At 41.5% G+C, this 25,125-nt stretch overlaps 1 protein-coding gene across 8 annotated transcripts in view; it reads right to left on the bottom strand.

Annotated features, from left to right (window-relative positions):
• Positions 1 to 2,093: 2,093 nt before the first annotated feature.
• dnt (tyrosine-protein kinase Dnt) overlaps positions 2,094 to 25,125 on the bottom strand; it is a 581,353-nt gene continuing 558,321 nt past the window's right edge. For all 8 annotated transcript variants that reach the window (XM_076199777.1, XM_076199779.1, XM_076199778.1 and 5 more), the window contains 4 exons: positions 11,556 to 11,708; positions 11,264 to 11,423; positions 8,871 to 9,007; positions 2,094 to 6,492 (listed from right to left, as the gene is read on the bottom strand). In XM_076199777.1, coding sequence (XP_076055892.1) covers positions 6,381 to 6,492; positions 8,871 to 9,007; positions 11,264 to 11,423; positions 11,556 to 11,708 — 562 coding nt within the window. In that variant the 3' untranslated portion in view covers positions 2,094 to 6,380. The remainder of the gene's footprint in view (positions 6,493 to 8,870; positions 9,008 to 11,263; positions 11,424 to 11,555; positions 11,709 to 25,125) is intronic.

Genomic DNA, 25,125 nt, shown 5'->3' with positions numbered 1-25,125 from the left:
AATTTGTCCTACATAATTATTATTTTACTCTTCTGTGTTGAAGTGGTCAGTGGTGACTCGAGTTTTATGGCAGGTTGTGCATGGAGTGTTGAAGCATCGCTTAAGTATGTTACTGGCAGTTTTATTGTTGTTAAAAAAACCATAACATGAATTCGAGTATGTATATGCAGTGAATGTACATTCACCAAAATAAGTATCTACTATATGAAGTCACAACAAATGAGATTTTCGAAACTTTATGAACCTGTTTGGCAATGAAGCTATTCAAATCACTTGTTAATTCATTATAAACGACATTTTGAATGTTCTAATCACTGTTTTAGCAATAAGCATTCACGTTCACACACACACACACACACACACACGCACTCTCGCACACACCTCTATATACACTTACACCTATACCAACACCTGCACCTAAAACACCTCTACCTACACCATTACCTACATCTACAACTACATGCACATACTCGCATACGCATAGATTTAGATGTACACATACACATTCAAATACACATTCACATAAACATGCATATTCTCTCACACACATGCATACACACACACACTTAAAACACACGTACTTACGCATGCACTCGGTGTGTGAAAATATAAGAAATCATTTCATAGGCACATACATTTTTTTATGATTTCATATTTCATACATAGAAGGTACATGCCAAGACAGTCACTCCTGTAAGGGAATTTGATTTAGGCCTGTCACGTGCAAAAATGCATTGGGAGACAGAATGAAATGAAACGGGGAATCTTGTATAAAAGTAAATAACGGGGGGAAGGAGGGGCCAGGTAAAGTCAGGACAAGGGGGGGGAAGGATGAACAGGAAGAGGGAAGAAGAAGAGAGCGAGTAAGGAAGAGTCTGGGGGTTGGAAGAGGCATACCAAGGCAACGGATTTGATTTTCAATGCAATAGTTCCAAATCCGTGTTCACTGAGAAAAAAAAAAAAAAATCCTGTAATATTCGATCCACCTTGTATCACTCTACGTATTTGGATCGGCGCACCACAACAATAACGTATCATAAAAGTTATCACCTTAGAAAGTTGTACCGTACTCCAAGGGGAAAAATACTCCTTTAATCACACCTAAATACATTATTCTCCACTCGCAATCACCTTAAGCTATCTTAGGTACGTGCTTTGCACCTGGCCAAGTTTACTTAGAACCTACTTTACATCCTGCAGTTTTAACGTTAACGTAATTTGGTTTATAGAAATATTGAAATCCTTATTCATGGTAACATTAATCACAATGCACCTCACGATCCACAATAGTATTTACATATGTGACCATTTGGCTGCAAATCAATTCAAGTACTTGAAACGCTAATCTTATCGTACAGTACACTGATTAAGAGAAAGAACGAGGGAAATTGAAACAGTCTAACACACACGCGTACACACACAAACGCACACAGACACACACACGCACACAAACACTGAGCGAGCATGAGAGAAAGATTTTGTGGTAGATGAGGGAAGGGGAGAAAGGGCAACAGCTTCATATGTTTTACCAGAAGGCTATATTTGCAAGTTTATACATTGTTATTGCACAATCCCGCCCATGTTAATTGTGAACATTATTCTGACCATACATACACACACACACACATACATATATGTACATACATACACTAATATATATATATATATATATACACACACATATATATATATATGTATACATATATATATATATAGACACACACATGTATATATGTATACATAAATACACATTTTATATATATATATATAGATACATATATTATATATGTATATATGCATATATATATATGTGTGTGTGTGTGTGTGTGTGTGTGTGTGTGTGTGGAGACCTGGCAGGTTGACGTAAGTGGGAAAGGGAAACACAGAAGTCTTAGTCAAGAATAAACTCGGACTAAGAACCCTACCTTTCCTACTCCCCCTTATATTATATTATATATATATATATATATATATATATATATATATACATACACGTGTATGCATACATACATTCACATGTATATATATATATATATATATACATACACGTGTATGCATATATACATTCACATGTATATATATATATAATATATATATATATATACACGCACACATATTTTCGCGTTTTTAGTATATACAGATACCAACCTTAATACATAAATGTACTTTGATGGTTCATTTGACATGCGAACCCGAACGAAGGAGTCGAAGACTCATTCGACGGGTGTCGTCAAACCATTCACTGGATTGTCACACTTCTGAGGACATGACGCCTCATCAAACGGGAGTTACAGAAGCACCTCGTGAATTCTTACATTTGTCTTGAGGACACAAACACATCAAGTAGGGAACGGACGAGTGTTGGGGACAATTCTCTCTTTTTCATAACTGCTCGAACGCGGATGCATATGGGGAAAGGACGAAGCGTCAGGAAACAGTCTGTATGTAAAGGTGCAGAGGAGGATAGCGATTGGATGTTTTCCTGCGTTTAAGGAGACCATGGGTATGGCAACGTGAGTGCGTAGAAAGAATACACGGTAACTGCATTACGTACAGAGAGATAAGAGACAATATGTCATACACTTATTAAGCGGTGCAAGTGTGATAGTCATCATGTAAGAACAGAGGGAAAACAGGAAATTGTACGTGCGTTTGTGCACGCGTGTAAATGTGTGTGTGTGTGTGTGCGTGGGTGTTTAAGATATGTGTGATCTTGTGCATATTTGTTGAATGGGTTTGTAGTCTATTGGTCTTAATGTTGTTGGTTTTTAAGTCGGGATAGCAGAAAGATGGGGGAGAATTCGAAATATAGCTTCTAGATATATCCAGCGTGAGTGTTTTCAAGGAATTACCCAATAGGTATAGAGGAATTCAAAGGAAAAAATAAGAGAAGGAAGAAAATAAAAGATATTGGGAGATGAGAAAAAGGGAGAACGAGAAAACTAATGAGGAGGAATTTGGGTGGGGATGAGAGGGATGAGGAAGAGGAGGAGAAGGAGGGGGAAGGTAGAAGATGAGAGGGAAAAGAAAAGATTTGGAGAAGATGAAGATGAGAAAGAGTGGGAAGGAAAAAGAAAAGGAGGAATTTCAAGGCAGCAAGAGACCCCTGTATTATGAAGTTTCAATTAATATCACGAGTGTAAGATTCGTGACGGAGAGGCCAAAAAGGTCTGTTTGGAAGTCAACAAAGAAACGAGTGTCACATACAGAGGCTGAGGGTGAGCAAAACACATCAATGTTCGACAGCCATTCTATTTTGAAGAGAAGTCCTGGTAGTATTAAATTATTTCACTCACTTTGGACAATAGTGGTTTTGTTGTTTTTTCACTAACTGATATGTGCGTGGGTGGCAGTGATTTTGGTAGGACTAGTCCTAATGAAAATAACAGAACTGGTTCTTGATGTCTGAAGTATTTAGCACTAAACGAATAAGAGCATTTGATTTCTCAGCAAAAATGAAAGCTTATTCCAAGTTACGACGAAAATTAATTTACCTAAGCGTGAAGACTGTTTTCATTCCAACAAACATAAGCATAGACACACCACATACAAACACATACATATATGTACATGTATATGTATATTCATATGTATATATGTGTATATGTTTATGTAGACGTATACATAAAGTACACTATACATGTAAACGTACATGTATATATAAGTATAATGTATATGTATACGTATATATGCATATATGTTAATGCATATATCTTTTGTATTAATAGCTACAAGAAAACAAATGAAGTCTTTAACGTACAAGAAAAACAATCGGTCTCTAAGCAAGAAAACCTGAAAATACAGTCATTCGGACGGGGTGGCTAACTCATTGCTGGCTCCATCAACAATGGTGGTCTAATCAGATGAGGCATAATAGTAACAGTTCGTTTAGAGGAGTGAGCAGATTATGAAAAATGTTATGGAGTCCTGGGGGGGAGGAGGGAGTGGGGAGGGAGGGAGGGGGATAGGTAGGGGAGGGAGGGAAGGGGATAGGGGAAGGCAAGAAGAGGACAGAATGGAGTTGACAGTGAAAGTTAGGTCTTGGGGACGATGCAGTGAGTGTATGTGCATGGATGATTAATGATTTTTTTTTATTCTTCCCAGTTATAAACGGTGCGAGAACAGACATCTTGCTTTCGACGTCCACAACATGCTGGGATACATAACTCTGTAGTTTGACATAAATCACATCTGTTTTAATTCACATATTTATACATATAATACACATAGTTATAAATACGGTAGGTTGGATAGAGACTCTCATATTGCTTTGAGACACTGGAGTAACCTTTTTATAACAGTCCTTCTCTGTTACCTTTTTTCCTTATAAGGACATATCACCTATGCACATACGAGATGCCAATAATAAGAATAACAGTATATCTATCATTGCACTAAAATGACTTGATGCTTGTGCATATCCCACATGTAGAGCAACAGAAGAGAAAAGTCATGTTGGCATAGTTCTCCTTTTCCAAATCCACAGAGGTTCGAAACCTGTGCATAGACACAGTCGCCAGTCTCTTGGCAAAATATCCTTTTACATAAAAGTCACATATAAAAAAGGACCGACGAGGTTGTGCTCGGTAACTCGGGGGGGACAAGGAGTCCGTCTTCTAGTTCCCTCAGCAGCACTGAGGGGAGGGGGCAGACTTCATAGGCTTTATGTCCACAAGCGCCAGAGGACACATGAAACAGACGTGTAGATCTTGGACTGAAGATGACTTCGCAGGATCGAGACCCCTCTAGTCAGAAGTCTGCACCTCGGCCGAAGGAGATCACTGGCGCTTGTTGTACCAAAAATCAACAAAATATGTCACGATGCTGAAGGGTTACCTCCTAGTGACGTCATCAACATCCTTCAGTAAATGTTCACAAACATTATCAGTTTCTTCCTGCATCCATATACTTTTTTCATCACTGCTCAACTTTTGATTTAAGCGGAATGGATTTCTTTTTTTCCTCCCTGTGGTGAACATCAGCTTAGACGCTGCCCTTCCACGCTCTTCGAAGACTTAACAGCCACGACCTCGCTTTGGCGAAACGATATTATAAAACACAGCAAAACAATAATCAGTCTACAACTTTTCTATCCCAGTTGCCACTACTGGACATAAACATTAACCTTTTGTTATACAAATCCTGGTATAACCCTTACGCACGGTTGCATCCTGGCTACGCTCTTGGTACCTTGGAAATCACATCGCTATACGCTCAATAAGAGCTACACGCTTTGGTAGCAATTACGTGATGGAGGGTGGCACATGTAAACACTTTAGAGAACAAAGGAACAACGATCCTATACAACTGGAAGTCCAAGATGGTACTTGCCCACGAAGACTCATTACAAATCAATGGCAACCAATTATCGGGGGACCGATGGGAAGGATAAAACGTTTTCTGGAAGGCTCCCAGAGCTTAGGCATGCGCTTAATGTTCACTTACTCACGCATGCGCACGCACGCACACACACATACGACACACACACACATGCGCGCAAAAATAAATACGCGAATTGAGAAAATTATTGGCATTCAAAGATGGGCACCTGATGGAAGGGTCGAAGTTTCTTGAAGCCTCGAAGTTGGGCAGCCAGACGAACTGGAAAAACTCTTCAGTCAAACAGAAGAACACAGGCAGGCAGGCAGTGATGGGTGTCACTATTACTTTTTTTCATTTCCCAAAGACCAATATATATTATCTCTGCGCCGCAAAGCTGGTATACAGAATACGCTGGGCATGTTGCTTTGTGAATATGCGGCTAGGGTTTGTATACATATTTTTTTGCATCATACCATCTTATTTTTCTGAGAGTTACAGCCAATCACGAGTACACATCTGGATTTAGAATTTCTTGAACATTTCACTGTGCTCTTCTCGAAACTCGAACCTTTGATACAAATAATACAATCATGAGTATGCCTACTGACCTGCCCAGCTGGTTATCTCATGGATCAATATGCACCTATAAAAATATAATTCTTTTCTGATTACTTCACTGTTAACATAATTCTTTAATAATAATAAAAACGGTGCTCGCTAGAAATGTTGTTTTCTTCCACCAAGGAGCTGCACTTGATGTTTACGATGTTCCTCTAACTTAGCCTCACACAAACTCTAGATTCGAGACCGGTTCTTGGTGGCCGCTCCCACAGTAAACTCCACAGTCGAACATCCACACACGCACACGGGCCCCAGTGGCCTTCCAACGTCCCATGGTGACTATGAACTAATCCAATATATTGATTTGATTTCAGCCAAAAGAAAGAGGAAGTGGAAAATAAATAAATGAAGAGGAAAGGTGGGAGGAGTGAGCCATCAGACAAGGATCGTCTGCTAAAAGGTTTGGGTCGGAGGCTCGGTCTTGGGGACTTGGCTGTTTATATGTATTTGCCGAGGGCAGTGTAGAAGTCCTGCAAGGACGTCAGCAGCTGCGGGAAGGAAGGACGCTCCTCCGGGGATGGGGCCCAGCAGCAAGCCATCATCCCGAACCTGCAAGAAAGGAAGAGGAAGAGAAAAAAATAAGTGCCATTAAATTAACGCGAACTTTTCTTCTTCCTGTCTTCCCTCCCTCCCTTCTGTTCTTATCTCCCTTCTTTCCCTCCTGCTTCTCTTTCTTCCATTTTTCTTTTCTTATCTTTCTTTTGTGATTTCTTCTACTTCAACCTTTCTTTCTTTATATATATATATATATATATATATATATATATATATATATATATATATATATATATATATATACTGTATGCATTTATGTGTATTTGTTTGTATTTTATATAAACGTATGCGCACGTGCCGGCGTGTGTGTATGTGCCCGTACATGTGTGTTTGCGTGGTTACGTGCATATGTATGTGCGTGTGTCCGTGTGTGTGTGTGTGTGTGTGTGTGTGTGTACGTGTGATTGTGTACGCGCGCGCGTGTGTGTGTGTGCGCGTACATGCATGCAATAAGGCTACAAATTAGTTGCATATGAACATGAGGTCACCATGTTTATGAACATGTTTACACACACGGTGGGCTTTTGTCCGAGGGCATGATGGACTACTCTCCCGTGGAGTTGTTGTCACTCTGTGAGTAAAGGACTAAACAAATAGACGTGTACTCGAGGTGCAATTTGCTTTCAATAATGCACACACTCCAGTCTACTTCCATTATATATTTCAGCCCATCCAATAAATGACAGTTTGTTTTAAACATCTGTTACTTGATGCACACATCAATATAATTACTCATCAAAGAGAAATTGTGATTATAATTCACTTTGGTGTATTATGTGTTTCTGTATTATGTACACAGTCATTTTGAAAATGTAGTCTCATGAAGATTTTCTGTTGAATTGTGGGACATCAGTTAGTCAAATAGTCTGCTATCAACTGTGCGACCTACTAATACTAATTGGTAAAAAGAGGAAATTTGAAACTACGTGATTAGACATGAGGCAGAAATGCAGTGCGAGCAATCAACATTTACAATCTGACATGTTTTGCGTTTTAAAACCTAAAACATGATAACTGCACAAATCAGTCTTTCTGAAAACTACAGGAAACTTGAGGTATTGAGTTTCTTAAGCTACTTCAATTTTCTAAAGTAGTTATACTTTACGTAGAATCGTATAATTTAAATCTACTTTCTCACCTTTCTCACCAGACGCTAGGCAGACGTTTTCATCTGTCAGTCGTTGGTCATTGGATCAACCTCCTCCAGCCGTCACGATCTTCGTATAATCTCTCTTGATTTATTTCTTCTAGTGTCAAATTTCTTCTCTCTAAGTTCATCTTTACACAATCTAACCATCTCTTTCTAGGTCTTCCCGACGGACTCTTGGTTCCCACTCCATACATTTCTTAGGATATCTTTCCTTTTCCATTCTTTTTACATGACCATACCATCTCAAGTTGTTTCTTCCTATGATTTCTACAACCGGTTCTACTCCCATATTATACTCTCGTTTCTGATCCTATCTCTTCTGACGACTCCCTTAATAATTCTCAGTACTTTCATTTCTGCGGCTACAATATTAGATTTTATTTTCTTTGTCATGTTCTATGTCTCTAAACCGTACATTAGGACTGGTCTTAGTACAGTAGTGTGTATAACCGTTTTACACTTAATCGGTACATTCTTGTCTTTTAAGATTGGATAAAAGATGTTGACATTCATGTTAAATGTTTGAATTATTTTCGTGATTTCACTTTCTTGATGATTATCCTGTGCAAATTAAACTCCCAAATAACTTAATTTCTTGAGTTGCCTCAGATGTTATTCAACTACGTAAATATTGCATTATTCTCTATTCCTGTTGATAATCATAACCTCGGTTTTATTTGTGTTTATATGTGGACTTTTCCTTCTCGTTGCTTCCAGCCACGTATTTATCGCTGCTTGTAAATAAATTTGGTTTTCCGTTCTTATAGCTACATCATCTGCGTACGCCATTATTATTCCCTTGTGCTCGTTGATGCAAATCTCTCTCATACACTTGCCCATGAATAAGATAAGCAGTAATGGTGACAAAAATATGTATTGTAAAGCCTCGTATCTTTAAGACAGCTAAAGCTCTAATAATAATAATAAATAATAATAACAATAAATAATAATAATAATAACAATAATAATAATAAATCAAAGCTCAAGCTGCAGTACCCTAAAATTCAAGTTGACGGGTTTTAGTAGAAGATAAAAATGCTTAAACACGAGCTTATATCTATAGTTCAACGAAATATAAAAAATAAGAGAATATTTACTCAAGAAAATAGCTGAAAATGTGTGGTTAAATAAAAAAAAAAAGTAAACTTAAGACTATTACCAAAAAATAAAGATAAATAAATAAAATAAGAACTAAAAAAAAAAAAAAAGGGGGGGAACTCACAACTCGTCAGGGCAGTTATGTGGTTGCGCTAGCCTATATCCGTCCCGGAGGTAGGCCGACATCTCGAAGGGGTCCACTTCGATGTAGGGTTGCTGTGCTAAAGTGATGAGCTCCCACAGAAGCACGCCGAACATCCACTGCAGAAGGAAGGAAAACGGGACGACATTATCAAAAGTTAAAACAACAAAATCTATCTTTAGAATCAAAATAACAATTTGTGGTGCGCCTCTCTGTGTATATGTCTGTGTGCACGTCTGTGTATCTGTTTGTCTGAAAGTTAAAAAACAATATCTGTCGTTACAATCAGTATTACAATATGTGGTGTGCCTCTTCGTGTATCTGTTTGTGCGAACGTCTTGGTTTCTGTCTGTGTGCATGGACTTTTCCCATTCTACTGGGCGAATTTTTTGAGTGATCCTCATAAATCTGACATCAATATGTAGCGTGATGAGTTTGATATCATGCGATCTGCAATTCGATATGATATGAAAGGTCTCAAAAGTGTACCAAAATCGTGACTTTATAAAAAAGCCACTCTTTGTACTAGGTCCTTAAAGTTGTAAAAGATAGCGACACGACGACAACCTTAATCGACATAACATTACATTGCGTACCGAGGGGAGACTTCCATCCTGACGCGTCAAAGTGGTTTGCTGCCCACTGGGTGTGTACAGCACAAAATATCCCTTCTCTAGTGATGGGCAAACAAATAACATCTTTAGACGAAAGGCAGTCACCAATGACTTCAGTTTCCGGAAATATCTTACCTCCAGGAACTTCTTTCTACCGCCGGTTTTGTGAATTCTATTTTATACTGCCTCTGCCTCCAATAATAGTTATTCCACCTCACCTCGCCTATTCTCTGTTGTTCCATCCTCCTCTGATCCGCCTTGGCGTTCTCCCAGTGCCTTGGTTTTCTGCGAGTTCTCTGGTATGTGAAGTGTGGAGGGACAGCCACTTTTGAAGACAATCTGAGCGTGGGAGATGAGTCTGTATATGCTCTAATGATGCAGGTCATCTATGTCAGGGTTGTGGTTGCATTGATCATGAGCTTCCCAGGGGAGAAGTCAAGCGTCCTACTCTACGTGTTATTCAGCAATTCTCCTGACTTGGGCTGCCTTGGCTTTCTGTGTCCCGATTTGCTGTTTCTTGATATGAACTCTCATCCAACCCCCCCCCCCCAACTCTCACTTCCTAACTTCCCCCGTCCGATTCCTTCCTCACTTATTCATTCCTCCCGTCTGTTCCTCTCACACTTTCTCACTGTCCACAGTTTCCACTACCTCTTTCCTTAATTAGTTGTCACTTTCCCCCCAGGATATTGCTGTGGTCCCGTTTCTGTATTCCCCTCCTTTCATACGAATTGTATATATTCTGTTATTCCTGACTCACAAACACTGCAGTTTTATTGAGCGGAAGTACAAATGTCACATGCTCTGTCGTCCATCCCAACTGAAGACAAAATACCTTGCCATTACTGGGTCACTTGGACTTTAGAGACGCAGACCTCTAGTCTCCATTTCCAAGAGGTAAAGTCCCCAGCAAGCGAAACTACCGCTACTATTTCTACTGCTACTACTGTTATTGCTAACCATTGACACTAATGTAAAACGCAGGAAAAAGGTTAACCGAGATCAATTCAACCATTGTTAACCTTTTCACAGCAAAAGGAATTTCTTTCATCGGAGTATGATTGCCTGCTGGAAGACCGAATAAGTAGCACAATCGAAAGGAGCGAAATGATTCATCGAGATGGGCTCGATATACAGTTGAGCTAATCCTTTCTCAGCTGTATCAAGTAACATGGTGGCTGATAGAGTAAACGCTAAATTCGTAGAATACAGAAAGAGGGTTAATCCATTCGTCCGTGTGTGTTTAATCTTTAGATATTTCCTTCATTATGTCTGCCGTCGACTGATCGGTCCAATCCTGTCTTCCGTGAAGGCCTTTCCTATGGCATTGATTTGAGAAACATCAGGTGTCATCAGGTTTCTCGTAAGAAACAACAGAATAAAGGGATAAAAGTAGACAAAAACATGGAAATAAACACAACGTGAAGAAAAATAAAAATGAGAAGAAAAAGGAGAGAGAGAGAGAAAGCAGAATAAATATTAAAGTAGATAAAGGCATGGAAATAAACACGACATGAAGAAAAAGAAAAGATAAAAGATGAGACAAGAAAAAGGAGAGAGACAGGTGGATAGAAATGGAGAAAGAGAGAAGGGGGATAGATAGATAGATGGACAGAGAGAGGGAGGAGAGAACAAAGAATGATAAAAGGAAGGCAGAGCAAGGGAGAGAGAGAGAGACGGAGGGAGGAGAGAACAGAGAAGAGAATGATGAAAGGAAAGCAGAGCAAAGGAGAACAAGTAAAAATGGACCTCTTTACTGACCCCGTCACTAGCTGGACTGAACTGTTTGAGGACGAGCGATTCGAGGGCGAGCCACTTGACAGGTCGGTTCTCGTTATCACCTAAGCAGTGGTAATCTTGCGGGAACAGGTCCCTCGACAGGGCAGTGTCAGACACCCGTACACGGAGCTGGTCGTCCACCCTGCATGGAACAAGGAAGAAAAAAAAAAATCGGGGTTATTATGCACGATGGAAAAGGAGAATAGGGACAGTAGGTGTAGCAGCAGGAGAAGAAGAATCATATGTGAGGTCAAGGAGGAGGAGGAATACTCACATGCAGTTCCTGGTGGAGATGTCGTTATGGAGGATGCGCTGTTTGTGGAGGTACATGATGCCAAGGCAGGCCTGGATGGCCATGTGCACTACGTCCTGCGTCAGAAGAGTGTGGCCCTCCCGAGTCCCACCTCGTCCGCATGACAACAGGTACCTGGAGGATGAGGAAGGAAGGACCTATGAGCAAAAGACTCATACATGCGACATGTAACATGTTGAAACTATAGGGGCAATGGCAACACACGTATCATGGAAAATCCCAGAAGTCGTTGGGTGAAGTATGTGAAGAGGAAATCATATCATCAGGCGAACAAGGAACAAACTTCTGCACGTTTAACCCCGAACAAGAGGATGGGGACTCTCACCAAAGACAAGCATCAAACCAACAAAAGATCCATCCAAAGAAACAAACAGTAACATGAAATTAGTTGCAGATTATTTTCTAAATTTTGTTTATTAGAAAATGCGAGTCTACTTGGTCAAAGTCCACAACCAAATTAAGATATGACATACTCTCATGGAAATACTCAGAAAAAACAAACTATATCAGTGGGGAGACACGGATTCTTATAGTGAATACATCAAGGAATATATTCCAACAAATCACAAAATTGACGCAGCCCGAAGGGATTTCTCCCCGTCTTCTTTTATACATGGGGGGACGGAGAGGGGGAGTCGCCGATTTAATGAAGCGGCCTTGCTGTGGATGTGCTGTGACTTTGCGACACTGCCTCTGACCCAGGGCAGTGGACAAGGTGCAGGGATGACCCGTCATCCAGGAGGTGCTAAGATGGGAGGGAGGGTGGAGGGGAGTGGAGTGTATTTAGGGATGGAATGGGTGGGAATAACTTTATGCCTTTTTTCTTTTTGGCTACCTCCCTTGTAAGGGGGAAAAAGCCTTGGTATATGTATGTATGTACAATATTGTACTACGGGGTGGATATCATAGCACGCTAGGGTTGAGATGGTGTAGTGCCCCCAGCCTGGGGTTCGAAACCCGTAGGCAGAGCTATATTGATCAAACCGTCTTTATGAGTATACTTTTCGGAATACTCTTTTGAATACGAACTCGATGAAATAGACTAAATTACTTAAAGACACCATGGGAAGATGATGTTGGGAGACCAAGTGGTCTCTTTTGACACACACACACACGCACACATATATATATAATATCGATGTATATAGGCATATGTATGTGTCGATATATTCCTCCTCCCTTTGCTGGTGTATATCATACAATCATTGTATCGAATTGTTTCGTCAACTAGAACACCTGCAATCGGGGGAGATGTAACGCCCAAGCAAGGGAGTGAAGGATATTTGCCTCTTGCCACTGATGGTGAACTGATAGATTTGGGTTAAAACAGTGTAAACTTCTATCGAGTGACGAAGATTTACTCCTTCCATCCGCATCCACATTGCACATATGAGCTATAACCTGTCGTCGTAGTAGAATAGGTAACCTATCTAGTGGAAATTCAGCTGAATGAAATATCTTACCAGACATTTCTTGAACACATGTTCGTGTATGTGTGCGAACATGTAGCTCAGCAGTAGGCAAAACAGAATCAGTCTACGTTCTTTATCCGCCCAGGTTCAAGTCTGTTTCATGTCCGTCTGTGCGCAAACTTCGAACTGTGCACACATTCTCCGACTTAGCTCTTGGGCCTCCTTCCCTAACACTCTCTCCCTTTCCCATTTTCATGTTGTTTTTGTTCCTCCACTTCTGGACTTCATCATCTCGTTCTAATTCCTTCTCCCCTTCGCTTCACTACCCTTCTTTCTGCCTGCCTACCTCACACAGGCCTCCTTTCCCGGCCAACGTAATCCCTGGCCTGGCCTCGCCTCTCCGAGAGCCGGGATCCACTTCAATATCTTCGGTTCATTTTCATTTGCCTTCGTCTTGCTGAAAGCTCACTGAGCACCTTAGATTCTCTGGGAGAACTGCCCAGCATTCGCAGCCGGTGCTAACACCAGCGCTACTACCAACACCGTCACCTTCGTTTCTGTCACCACTCCCACCGAGAGTCATCACCTCACCACCACCGCTACCACCACCATCACCCCATCCTGACTCCACCCACCACGGCTACCACAATCACCCCATCCGGACTCCACCGCCATTTCCACATCACCGCCACTGCCATTGCCACCACCACTACCACCACCACTATCACCACGGATCGAACGGGTACTCGGAATCGCATACATTAATCCAACGGAATATGTTCGCCAGGGAAACCCCTCGAGGTGACATTGGAGCAAGCCCCCCTTCCTTTGTCCCCCTTCTTGTAGCCGAACACATTCTAACGCCACCACAACTCACCTCCGTCTCCTGCCTTCTCCTCCTCTCCTCTCTCTCTCTCTCTCTAGGCTTCTTACCCCTTCTCTAACCTTTCCTCTCTCCATTACCTCTCCAACACCAACCTTTTGTAACTCATCAGTATCTTCACTTTGATGTCTTATCTATGCACAAGGTCTCGGACATCTGTAAGTAATCGGACTGGTGATGGCGACTGGGCCGGGGGCGTTAGGTTAGGGCGAGGTCATTCCCATTACTGTAGCGTGTCTCCTTCAGCAGCAGCAGCAAGGGCTGCTGTAGTCTCGACAGACAATGTTCTGTTACTTAAAGGTGATCATACTTGTTGAACTGTCCCCATTTAGCTCTTCCTCTTACGTGTCATTTTGTCTTGTCACCACACACTTGCTTCTTCGAGCCTCCCCAAATTCGTTTTCATAAAAAGCCTTATTAGGTAAGAGAAGTATCGATGTTTGAGAAACTTTGCTAAGCATGAATTGATTAACTTCCTCGATACGGTGCCTCCTTGTATAGATTTTACGGCGGGATATTTTAGATTATTCTACTATGTTTTGTGGGTTAGCCCTAACGCACATTAATTATATTGGAAACACCTATCGGATACTAATAACTGTTCCCTCAAATTTCATAGACTAGAAAACAACAGCCGTACAACGGTCCTTGATCTCTCCCATAGACCTATAGGTCTCTTGAGAAGAAAGGTTGCATTGTAGTCTATATACCTATATACCAATATGCCTTTTCTCCCTCACAAGTGAGGGTAGCCGGCCAAGGCACGCACCCACCCTTCACCCATCAATACCCATTCGTTTTCTATTTTGTCTCAGATTCTGCTTCATTGTCTGGGTCAGAAGCAATGCAGTCAGACACAGTACCTCCACACAAGGGCCCGACAGCCGAAGCTGGTTTACCCCCACCGCTTCATTACATTGCGTCCCCCCCCCCTCCCTCCCTCTCTCTCCGTCCACTTGCAACAAAAGACGAGGAGAAATCCCTTCGGGCCGCGTCAATTCATTATCCATTCACAACCATCCTCCACCCACACCTATCTTTTATCCTCTTCCTTCCTCATTCAAGGTTCACTTCACACCTCCCACCCATCTAATTCTCAGTCTGCCCCTTAAGTTCACTCCATCCACCTCTGCTTCCCCACTTTTTGTTGACCTTCTTTCACTCGTTCTTTATATATGCCCAAACCATCCAGGTATTCTTTGATCAACCTCAACTACCAGCTCCCTTTGAAACTCCGCTTTTCTCCTCGCCTCCTGATTTCTCACTCCACCCTTGTAACCCCCAACATACTTCTCATAAAGGATTACAAAAGAGGAGCATGCCGACAGGAGACCTTTTGGTCCGTAACTGGATCGGATGCGACCTAGTTACGGACCTCATCACTAACTCGTTTAAATTTCTCCTGTATGCCTCCCTTACGTAGGCACATTCACTCTTTCATAAAGTCTTCCCTTTGGGTCCATTCCTAGATACCTATTTCTTGATATTTTCCATTACCCTCACTCTGCAGTTTACTTTACTTCCACCCCAATTCCTCCATTCCCTGTAACACGTGACCCTAAATACTTAGAACTACCTACTTCTAGTATCTCCTGCAAGACTTATCTCCAACTCACTGCCACCCTCAACCTATGCACACCTCATCAATTTATTTTTACTCCTATATATTTTCAACTTCCTCCTCTCACGTAGCCTCCCAAACCCCATCAGTAACTGCCTACTCTGACCCAGCCACAAGAGCTCAGTGTCATCAGCAAACAAAAACTGGTCCATCCCCTACTTCACTCTCGCTAGCAATCTCCAACCCCCTGACTGTCATCCTCTCATTTTCTTCTGTACCCTCCAATCCATGTACACGTTGAACAACCATAGTGACATTACTCAACCCTATCACGGCCCTTCCTCCACCTTAAACCACTCACACCGTTTCTAATTCTAACACAAGCTCTACTAACGTAAAAACTTTTAACTACCTTTAGTAATTTCCCCCATATCCAATACATCTGCAACATTCCCACAATGCCTTCATGTCCACCTTCTCCAAATTCATAGAGACCCTTAACTTTTGCCAAAAACTTCTCTCCTATCTGCCTTACTACAAAAGATTAATCCACGCATCTTCTACTTTTCCTAAACTCACGCTATTCTTTCTCAATTGCCCTATGTTCATCTCCTAGGTCTCTCAATCAACACCCTCCCACATGCCTTTCCAACTACACTCAACAGTTGGAAAGGCATGTGGGAGGGTGTTGATTGAGAGACCTAGGAGATGAACATTAGGGCAATTGAGAAAGAATAGCGCGAGTTTAGGAAAAGTAGAAGATGCGTGGATTGATCTTTTGTAGTAAGGCAGATAGGAGAAAAGTTTTTGGCAAAGTTAAGGGTCTCCAACTACACTTAACACACCCTTCATAGACAGTCAGACAAAACTCATAATGCATAGTCTCAAGCACTCATCTGCCTGTGGCCCTGATAACATAAGCAACATCCACCTAAAACACATTGGACCACAAGGTATACACGCACTCACAAACATTGCAAACTACAGCTATTCACACAACACTATACCCGACATCTGGAAGCATGGTAAAATAATCACCATCCCAAAAACGAAACAAAGACCCAACAATCCCATCATCGCACCGCCCAATCACACTTCTCTCTCTGCACCCCCTCTAAAGTCATTGAACGCCTAATACTTAAACTTGTCACACCATATATTCCCCTTTGCTGACTCACAACACGGTTTTTAGGCCACTACACACTCCACAAACACTCGTCTGACAAACCTCACACAAAGAATTTTTGATGGCATCAATTCAGATAGGCCCCACCACAGAACACTTCTTATAACATTGGACATTAGTAAAGCTTTTTGATGCTAATCCCCCGCCACAACCTAACAAATAAAATATATAACACAGACATGCACAATAACACCAAAAGATGGCTGGCCAATTATCTGGCAGGCAGGGAATGCTCATGTGTCATATAATGGCCAATCATCGCACATCAGAAACATTAAGAACGGAGTACCGCAGGGCTCAGTTCTATCCCCCACATTATTTAATCTATACATGCATGACTTACCCACGCCCAGACACCTCAGAAATACAAATCTCTTCTTACGCAGACGACATAACAATCACATGCACACATCGTAACACAGACAAAGCTGCAGAAATAATCCAGCCTTACCTTGACACACTCAACACATGGTTCATCACAAACAGACTCAAAATAGCTCCAACCAAATCTACAGCAACACTTCTCACCAACTGGACAAAAGAACACAAATACATACCTCATCTCTACATCAACAACACTCTAATACCACACACAAACACACCGAAAATTCTTGGTGTAACATACGATACATCCATGTCTTTCAAACAACACCTCACAAACATAAAAAACAAATGCACACCTAGACTTAACGCACTTAAGTCAATCACTGGGAACAACATTTGGACAAAACAAAGAAACTAATATAACAATATACAAACAATGTATACGCTCAGTGATGAATTATGCGAGTCCTGCATGGGCTCCTAATCTCAGTGAGACACACCACAACACCCTTCAAATCATACAAAACAAAGCCCTAAAAACAATTACAGGCTGCACAAATACATCACCTACAGACCATTTACACCATGAAACAAAAAGTCCCTCAAAGTCAAGGAACACCTCGACATGAGAGGCACACAAACACTTGCTGCAGCCACCACAAACACAACACACCCTTTACACTACATAGCAGAACACCCACACACACCAAGAAACATTAAAACTACACCCAAAGACCTTTATTACACAAAGATACTCTCTTCTCTTCCTCCACAACCACCAAATACCAGCCTCCGGAAACATATTCATAATCATATCACTCACCGCTCCATTAACACACTGAAAGACAACACACTGCTGCATGCCAGACCCCCTGATATCCACCCTTCTGAATCCTCTCTCCCACGTAAGGACAGAGTCCACTTGGCCAGACTGCGATGCGGTCACCACCCAGCACTTCTTAGCTACCAGAGGAGGCTGGACGACCGTGTTGTGAACAGCTGCCCAGGATGTAACACTTCACCCCATACCATACAACACATAATGGAAGACTGCATTATACACAATCATGCACGCAAACAACACAACATACACTCTAAAAAAGGATTTGTGGAAAAACCCAGTTTCGGCTGTGGCATTCCTTGGGGAGACAGGACTGGCTCGGACAGACAGTCTAGGGAACGACAACAACAACAACAACTACACTCAACAGACTGATCCCTCTAAAACTACTACATTCATTTCTGTCCCCTTTCTTCGTAAAGCGGAACTATACATGGACTCCTCCAGTCCTCCGGCACATTACCCCCATTAGGCACATATTAAACAACCTCACTAGTAAATCCACTATCACAGTTCCTCCCTTTGCCAGACACTCTGCATGACACAACTAACTCATCGCCTTAACAGCTTTCATCACTTTCAGTATTCTTCGTATCCCAGTTCTTATAGCCCTGTCGTTTTCATTATTGTATTAGTGCGGTTATATTTCATATTACCGGTTGTCTGGTTGTCTTGTATGAAAAACTGAAGGATAGTCAAAACTCACAAATGTCTTGACCCCAGTCCGGAGAACAAGTGACAGCCCCTCGGGCCGCACCTCAAGATGGAGGTGTGTTAATAGGAGCTTAAGACAATGAGTAGGGAGAATGTTCTCTCCGACGCCCCGTTTGCAGGACCAACGATATCAGACCAAGTGTTCATCTTTCGACCCACGTCTGTCGGGTCTGGAAGGGTTGTGGCGGTGTGTTTGGGGTTGGGTTGGGGGGTTGAGTCTGGTCGATCAAAACTCTAATCGCAGGAACATATTGGACATTATTCCCAAAGGCTTCGGCAGCTTCGTCGCGGATGATTCTCTACTTCTCTTCATCAGTTCTCGTTATCTTCTATCAGCTCTGATGTCGAAAACCAGTCCAGCGTTATCGTGGTCTCGCTTTTTTGAAAGCATGCCTTCTCTTGCTCTGCGTTCATCGTTATCTTCTTCATATCTTTTCATGTTTTCTTTGTCATATTCTCTTTCCATTTTCAATTTCTACCGTCAAATAGAATTCATCATGCATTTTTCTTTCGTTCTCTTCAACCCATTTCCTTTTTTTTTTCTTTTTTACTACAATTATCAATATATTTTTTTTCGTAATTTTCCTCCTATAACTTTTCCTTCTTCCCGCTATTTTTCCTCCTCGTTTTTTTTTTTTTTTTTTTTCTGTCGACATCCTCCTTTACCTTTACAATCCTTGCATCCCTCCTCTTTCTCAATCTGTTCACCTTCATCATCTCCATCGTCTTCGTCTCCAATTTGTCCTTCTTCTTCTTCTTTGTCCTTTTCCGTCTCTTCTTCAAACTCGGCTACCTCATATTCTCATTTCTCGTCTATTTCCTCATCGCCTCCATTTTCTTTCTCGTCTCCCCTTTTTTCGTTCCGATTCTTTGCTTTTTCCTTTTTGTCTTCTGGTACTTATTTTATCCCAATTGTCGTCTTCTTACATACATATACCAAAGGCTTTTCCCCCCTTACACGGAGGGTAGCCAAAAAGAAAAAGGCAGAGAAACCACTCCCACCCATTCCATTCCCCACTTATTCCACTCCCATCCACCCTCCTCACTCCCTCTTATCTTGGCACCTCCTGAATGACGGGTCATCCCTGCATCCTGTCCACTGCCCTGGGTCAGAAGTAGTGTCGCAAGACACAGCACATCCACAACAAGGCCGCTTCATAAATTCGGCGACCCCCCCCCTCTCCGTCCCCTTATGCAGAAAAGGAGAGGACGGGGAGAAATCCTTTCGGACTGTGTCAAATTTTTTCTCATACATACTTCCTCACCCCCTATCCCCCATCCAGTCCCCCTCATGCATCACAGCATCATCCATACACAACCCTTCTCCATTCACCCCTATCTTCTGTCCTCTCCCGTCCTTCCTCAACAGACATTCCTCTCTTTTGTAATGCCCCTTTCACCCCATCCATCCATTTCATCCTAGGACGCCCCCTCATATTCACTCCTTCCACCTCTGCCTTCCACACCTCTTTTACTAATCTTTCTTCACTCATTCTTTCCATGTGTCCAAACCATCCTAATACTCTTTCATCAACCCTATCTCCCAACTCCCTTTCCACCCCTGTTCTTCTTACTTGCCAATTTTTTTTTTATCCCTTTCCTCTTTCCCCCTTTTCTTCTTTTTCCTCCTTTTTTTCTTCTTCTGGTTCTTCTTTTTCCACTTTTTTTTCTTCTTCATTTTCTCCTTCTTTTTATTTTCTTCGTCTTCTTCATCCCTTCTTCCTTTCCTTTTCTTCTTCTTTCTCTTCTTTTTAACCTGTACTGACAATCGTTCTCTTCACTTAATCTACGTATACGATCGATCATTCTTCATTCTTGTGGAATATTTGTTAACACACATCTGGCTACAGTGCTGTATTACAATTTCATCCCTTCTTTGTTCTCCATGATGTCTCCTCCTCTTTCCCACCTCCACCCTCGTCTTCTACTTCCCACGTCTCCTCTTTCCGAGTTTCTTTTCCGTTCTCTTGGCTTCAGTAAAATACAGCTCCATAATATAACCATCATGTCGGTCCTTCAGCCAGGCAAAAAACCGCGCATTCTTGTCCTCTTTTGTTTATTACCGAGCCTATTCATTCCATTAAAACGCATATTCCGGGTATTCCCATTACCTTTTTTTTCATCGTTCTGTTGCTTTTTTTCCAGTCGTTTTCATCAATGTTCATTCCAGTAAAATGCAGATCCACATTTTTTCATGCCATCTGAAGGACGTAAGCGTTTGCCAGCCTTGCCATTCTGTCCGCATCACTCATTATTTGTTTTCTCCTTTTATTTCAATTTTCTGACGCGTTTTATAGCATTCTCTTAATCGTGATTTAGTCTTGAAAGCCTTTTGATGATTATCACGTTATGTATATCAAGTAATCCAAGACACTTACGACTGCTTAGAAGGGATTATATAGATAAAAAAAAAAGTATTATATATTAATATATATATATATATATATATATATATATATATATATATATATATATATGCAAGGTAACCACTAAGAAAATAAACAAACGGAGCAGAGCGCTTTCGTATATTACAGCTTCAGTGTTTATTTTCTTAAGTGATTACCTTGCATTTATAAAACACACGTTCCCAGTGTTTATTGCAATATATATATATATATATATATATATATATATATATATATATATATATATATTCAAACTAACACTTTTCCATAGGTAGAAATAGAGCTTGCATGTCTCTTCTTTAGTCAATATGAAGCAATTAAAACGAAGAGCTTAAAAAGTCTAATTAATCCGAATTGAAGCGAAAAGGAAAATACAGAAATGAGCATTTCACTTGCTGTTTTTTTTTTTTTTTAGACGCGCATTCTGAAGCGAGACCAGATTTGAAATAGAATTGTCCTGAGCGGGAAGGCGACAATACAAATTAAAACATAAATGTCTAGAAGTGTTTTGCGAAATTGTAGAGATCTAGATAAAATAGCGAAGAGGAGAGCATAGGAAGGGGATATACAAAGTAGTGGTGGAAGAACTTGACTTCAGATATCATCTGACCAACGTGGAATTTAGTACATACATATACCAAGGGCTTCCCTCCCCCCTTACAAGGAAGGTAGCCAAAGTCTAAAGGCATTATTCCACTTGACTTCAGATACCATCTGGACAACGTGGAATTTAGTACATACCAAGGGCTTTTCCCCCTCCCCCCTTACAAGGAAGGTAGCCAAAGTCTAAAGGCATTATTCCACTTGACTTGACTTCAGATACCATCTGACCAACGTGGAATTTAGTACATACATATACCAAGGGCTTCCCCCCCCCCCCTTACAAGGAAGGTAGCCAAAGTCAAAAATCATTATTCCACTTTACTTGTCTTCAGATACCATCTGACCAACGTGGAATTTAGTACATACATATACCAAGGGCTCCCCCCCCCCTTACAAGGAAGGTAGCCAAAGTCAAAAAGCATTATTCCACTTGACTTGACTTCAGATACCATCTGGACAACGTGGACTTTATTACATACACATACCAAGGTCTTTCCCCCCTCCCCCTTACAAGGAAGGTAGCCAAAGTCAAAAGGCATAATTCCACTCCCACCCATTTCATCCCCACCCACTCCACTCCCATCCACCACCCCTCCCTCCCTCTCTCCCTCTTTTCTTGGCTCCTCCTATATGACAGGAGGAGCCGAGAGGAAGACGGAATTTAATAACAGGGAATAATGTCTAATATTCTACAATATAAGTAAGTAGCACTATTTGAATCTATCATAGGAAGACGCATATCTTAAATCCCCATTTCTCTTCGTATTCAATGCTATTACTCCTCTCTTCTGATGGACTTTTCAAATTTTGCGCACACTCTCACAAAAATAAAAGGACAAAAGATGGTACTGAAGAGAGCGTTGAGGATGTATGCGTTCAGAAAAAAAAGAAAAACGGCCTTAGATAGCGGAACAGACAATTTAAAGAATTCTTATCTGTATACCAGAAAAGAGGACCAACACGAAAAAACAAGTCAGAAAAAAAGGAAAGTGCAAAAGAGCCGAAGTAAGAAATTCAGGAGTCCCAGGTATTGCTGGATCCATAAACACACTCGTTTCTGGAAGGAACACGTTCCGGCTGGAATTTTAAGCCTGGAAGCTCGCTTAAAGACGAGGCAAATGCATTAACAGTTCCTTTATGAACGCAGACGGGAGAGACATATGAATGTGAACTAATTGTAAGAGTAAGAAAAAAAAATGAAGGAAATAAGGAGAGAGAATTACAACTTTTCGTCTGCAGTAAAGGCGAGCAAATGGAGATCCAGGGGGGACGGAGAAAAGAAGAGCATCCACGTGATAAGATGCCTGGGAATCTGAGAGACTCTGAGGAGGTACAGTGAAGAGTTCATATGCTGACAATTTACTGCCTCTACAATCAAGGGAAACGAAAAGAACAACAGAGCATTCAGACTTTGTGTACAAATATTCCTTACAAGCTTGCATCATTCCTAATGCCTCTCACTTTTAATGGTTACTGGATGGTCTATATGATACGTATTCCAGAAGGAAAGAGACGTTTGATAAAAGAAGACACTAAGACATTAGAGGGAAGCAGACTTAATATGTCGAGCGCGTGGGTCGACGTCGATGAAAGAGAAACAAACTCATGTGATGAAAAGGGGTGTGTATGCAGACGACGTTGAGGCTCTAGGGACTGTTACCGACTGTCTTTTACCAACGATTCTATCCTTGTGGACGATCTCGCATCATGAAACCTCAGGGTGCGTGGGAATAGGTTGTATCGTGAACAGAGTGAAAATGGATAAAACAGACGAAAACGTTCGGACTAAGCTTCTTATTTACCAGTCTTTTTTTTGCATATTATTTGCACGTGTGCCTTGTGAATTACTGCAATATATTATATATATATATATATATATATATATATATATATATATATATATATATATATAATATATGTCATTTCGCTTTCTGAAGCTGCCGGATGTATTTATAAGGTCTTCGAAAGAGAGATAGCTTCTTTGGATCAGGAGAAACTATCCAGAAGTAATACACAGACACTTGAAGCTTCCTTGGAGCGAATCGGAGCTCATTACCGCTACAGTTTTGGGCGAGACAAAAGACCTGGTGGTTTCTGCCACATACTGATGAAAACGGCGGAAAATGAAGAAAACGTTTCTGAGATAAGAAGAAGACATTTTCTGAATGCCAAATGAGCATTGTTCCAGCGGGACGTGGAAGAATAGGTGGGCGCATCTGCAGACTTCATGAGCCTGAAGAAAACTTCAGCTGTTTGTTAAGAGAAATGCGCGATGAGGACGAAGGACCATCTCGATAATGAGGGGATGATGACTTACAGAGAAAAATAAAAGTTAAAAAAAATATTAAGAAATCATTAAAGTAGAACAAGAATTAGGTTATCAGGTAAAGAAATAAAACGAAGAACGGTGACCAGTGTGAAAAGATGACACGTAAAAACGTTAGAAACAGTACACACACACACGACTTCATGGCGCGGTGGTAGTTCCCAGCCACCACTACGGCGGTCCGGGCTCGAATCCCGCCCAGGGATGAAATAATTTCTGTATCGCTGCGCTGCGAGTCGTTACTCCAATTCTCGTGGGCGGGGAGTTGGGTGTGTGTGCGCGTATTGGGTCATATATGAGCTCTGAGCTCTCTTCCGGGAGGGAAACAGCTGCCGATCACAAGTTCAACACGTGATTCAAGACCATAGTAAATCGCACACACGCGCGCGCACGCATGCACACTCACACATACACACACAGAGACGCGCACACAGATACACAATTATATATATATATATACATATATATATATACATATATATATAAACACACACACGTTTGCATGTGTGTGTATAAATAGACTGATACACACAGAGAAAGACGGATGGCAGAAACCCAGAGTGATTTTTTTTTTAAGTGAAGATTAGTCTCCAATCATAAAAGAACAAAAAGAGGACCTGGTCCGTCGGAGTGTCACTGAAATCCCTCCAATATCAACTGCATGAAACTTGTAGTCAGTACGAGATAAAAGGGGAGAGAGAGAGAGGGTGGTTGGAAGAGAGAGAAATAGAGAGAGAGGGGGGTTGGAAGAGAGAGAAATAGAGATAGAGAGGGGGTTGGAAAAGAAAGAGAGAGAGAGAGAGAGGGTTGGAAGAGAGAGAGAGGGTTGGAAGAAAGAGAGAGGGGGTTGGAAGAGAGAGAAATAGAGAGAGAGGGGGGTTGGAAGAGGGAGAGAGAGAGGGGGTTGGAAGAGAGAGAAATAGAGATAGAGAGGGGGGTTGGAAGAGAGAGAAATAGAGAGAGATAGAGAGGGGGGTTGGAAGAGAGAAAAATAGAGAGAGGGGGGTTGGAAGAAAGAGAGAGAGGGGTGGGGGGGCTTGGGATAGAGATCCTCTCATCTTACTACCAAAATTCCAAAACTAACACTACTCGCGGTCTTGACCTTTATCCTGTTACGTTGGGTGTCCCCCACCGACCTGGTCGCTACTTTCATCTCGTTCTGGCTTACTTAGGCCAATCTCTCTTCTCCTTCTGGTCCCCCTCGCGTCTTCTTCCTCCAGGTCCAAGAAGCTTCTGCCCATCCCAGGAGAGTCTGCAAGGTTGGTTACTTCTTCTT

This window comes from Oratosquilla oratoria, chromosome 16 (assembly GCF_046742065.1).
Source record: "Oratosquilla oratoria isolate Oo_2021 chromosome 16, ASM4674206v1, whole genome shotgun sequence".
NCBI classification, from domain to species: domain Eukaryota; kingdom Metazoa; phylum Arthropoda; class Malacostraca; order Stomatopoda; family Squillidae; genus Oratosquilla; species Oratosquilla oratoria.
The sequence above is the reverse complement of the archived record's forward strand: the minus strand, read 5'-3'. Positions and strand labels throughout refer to the sequence as shown.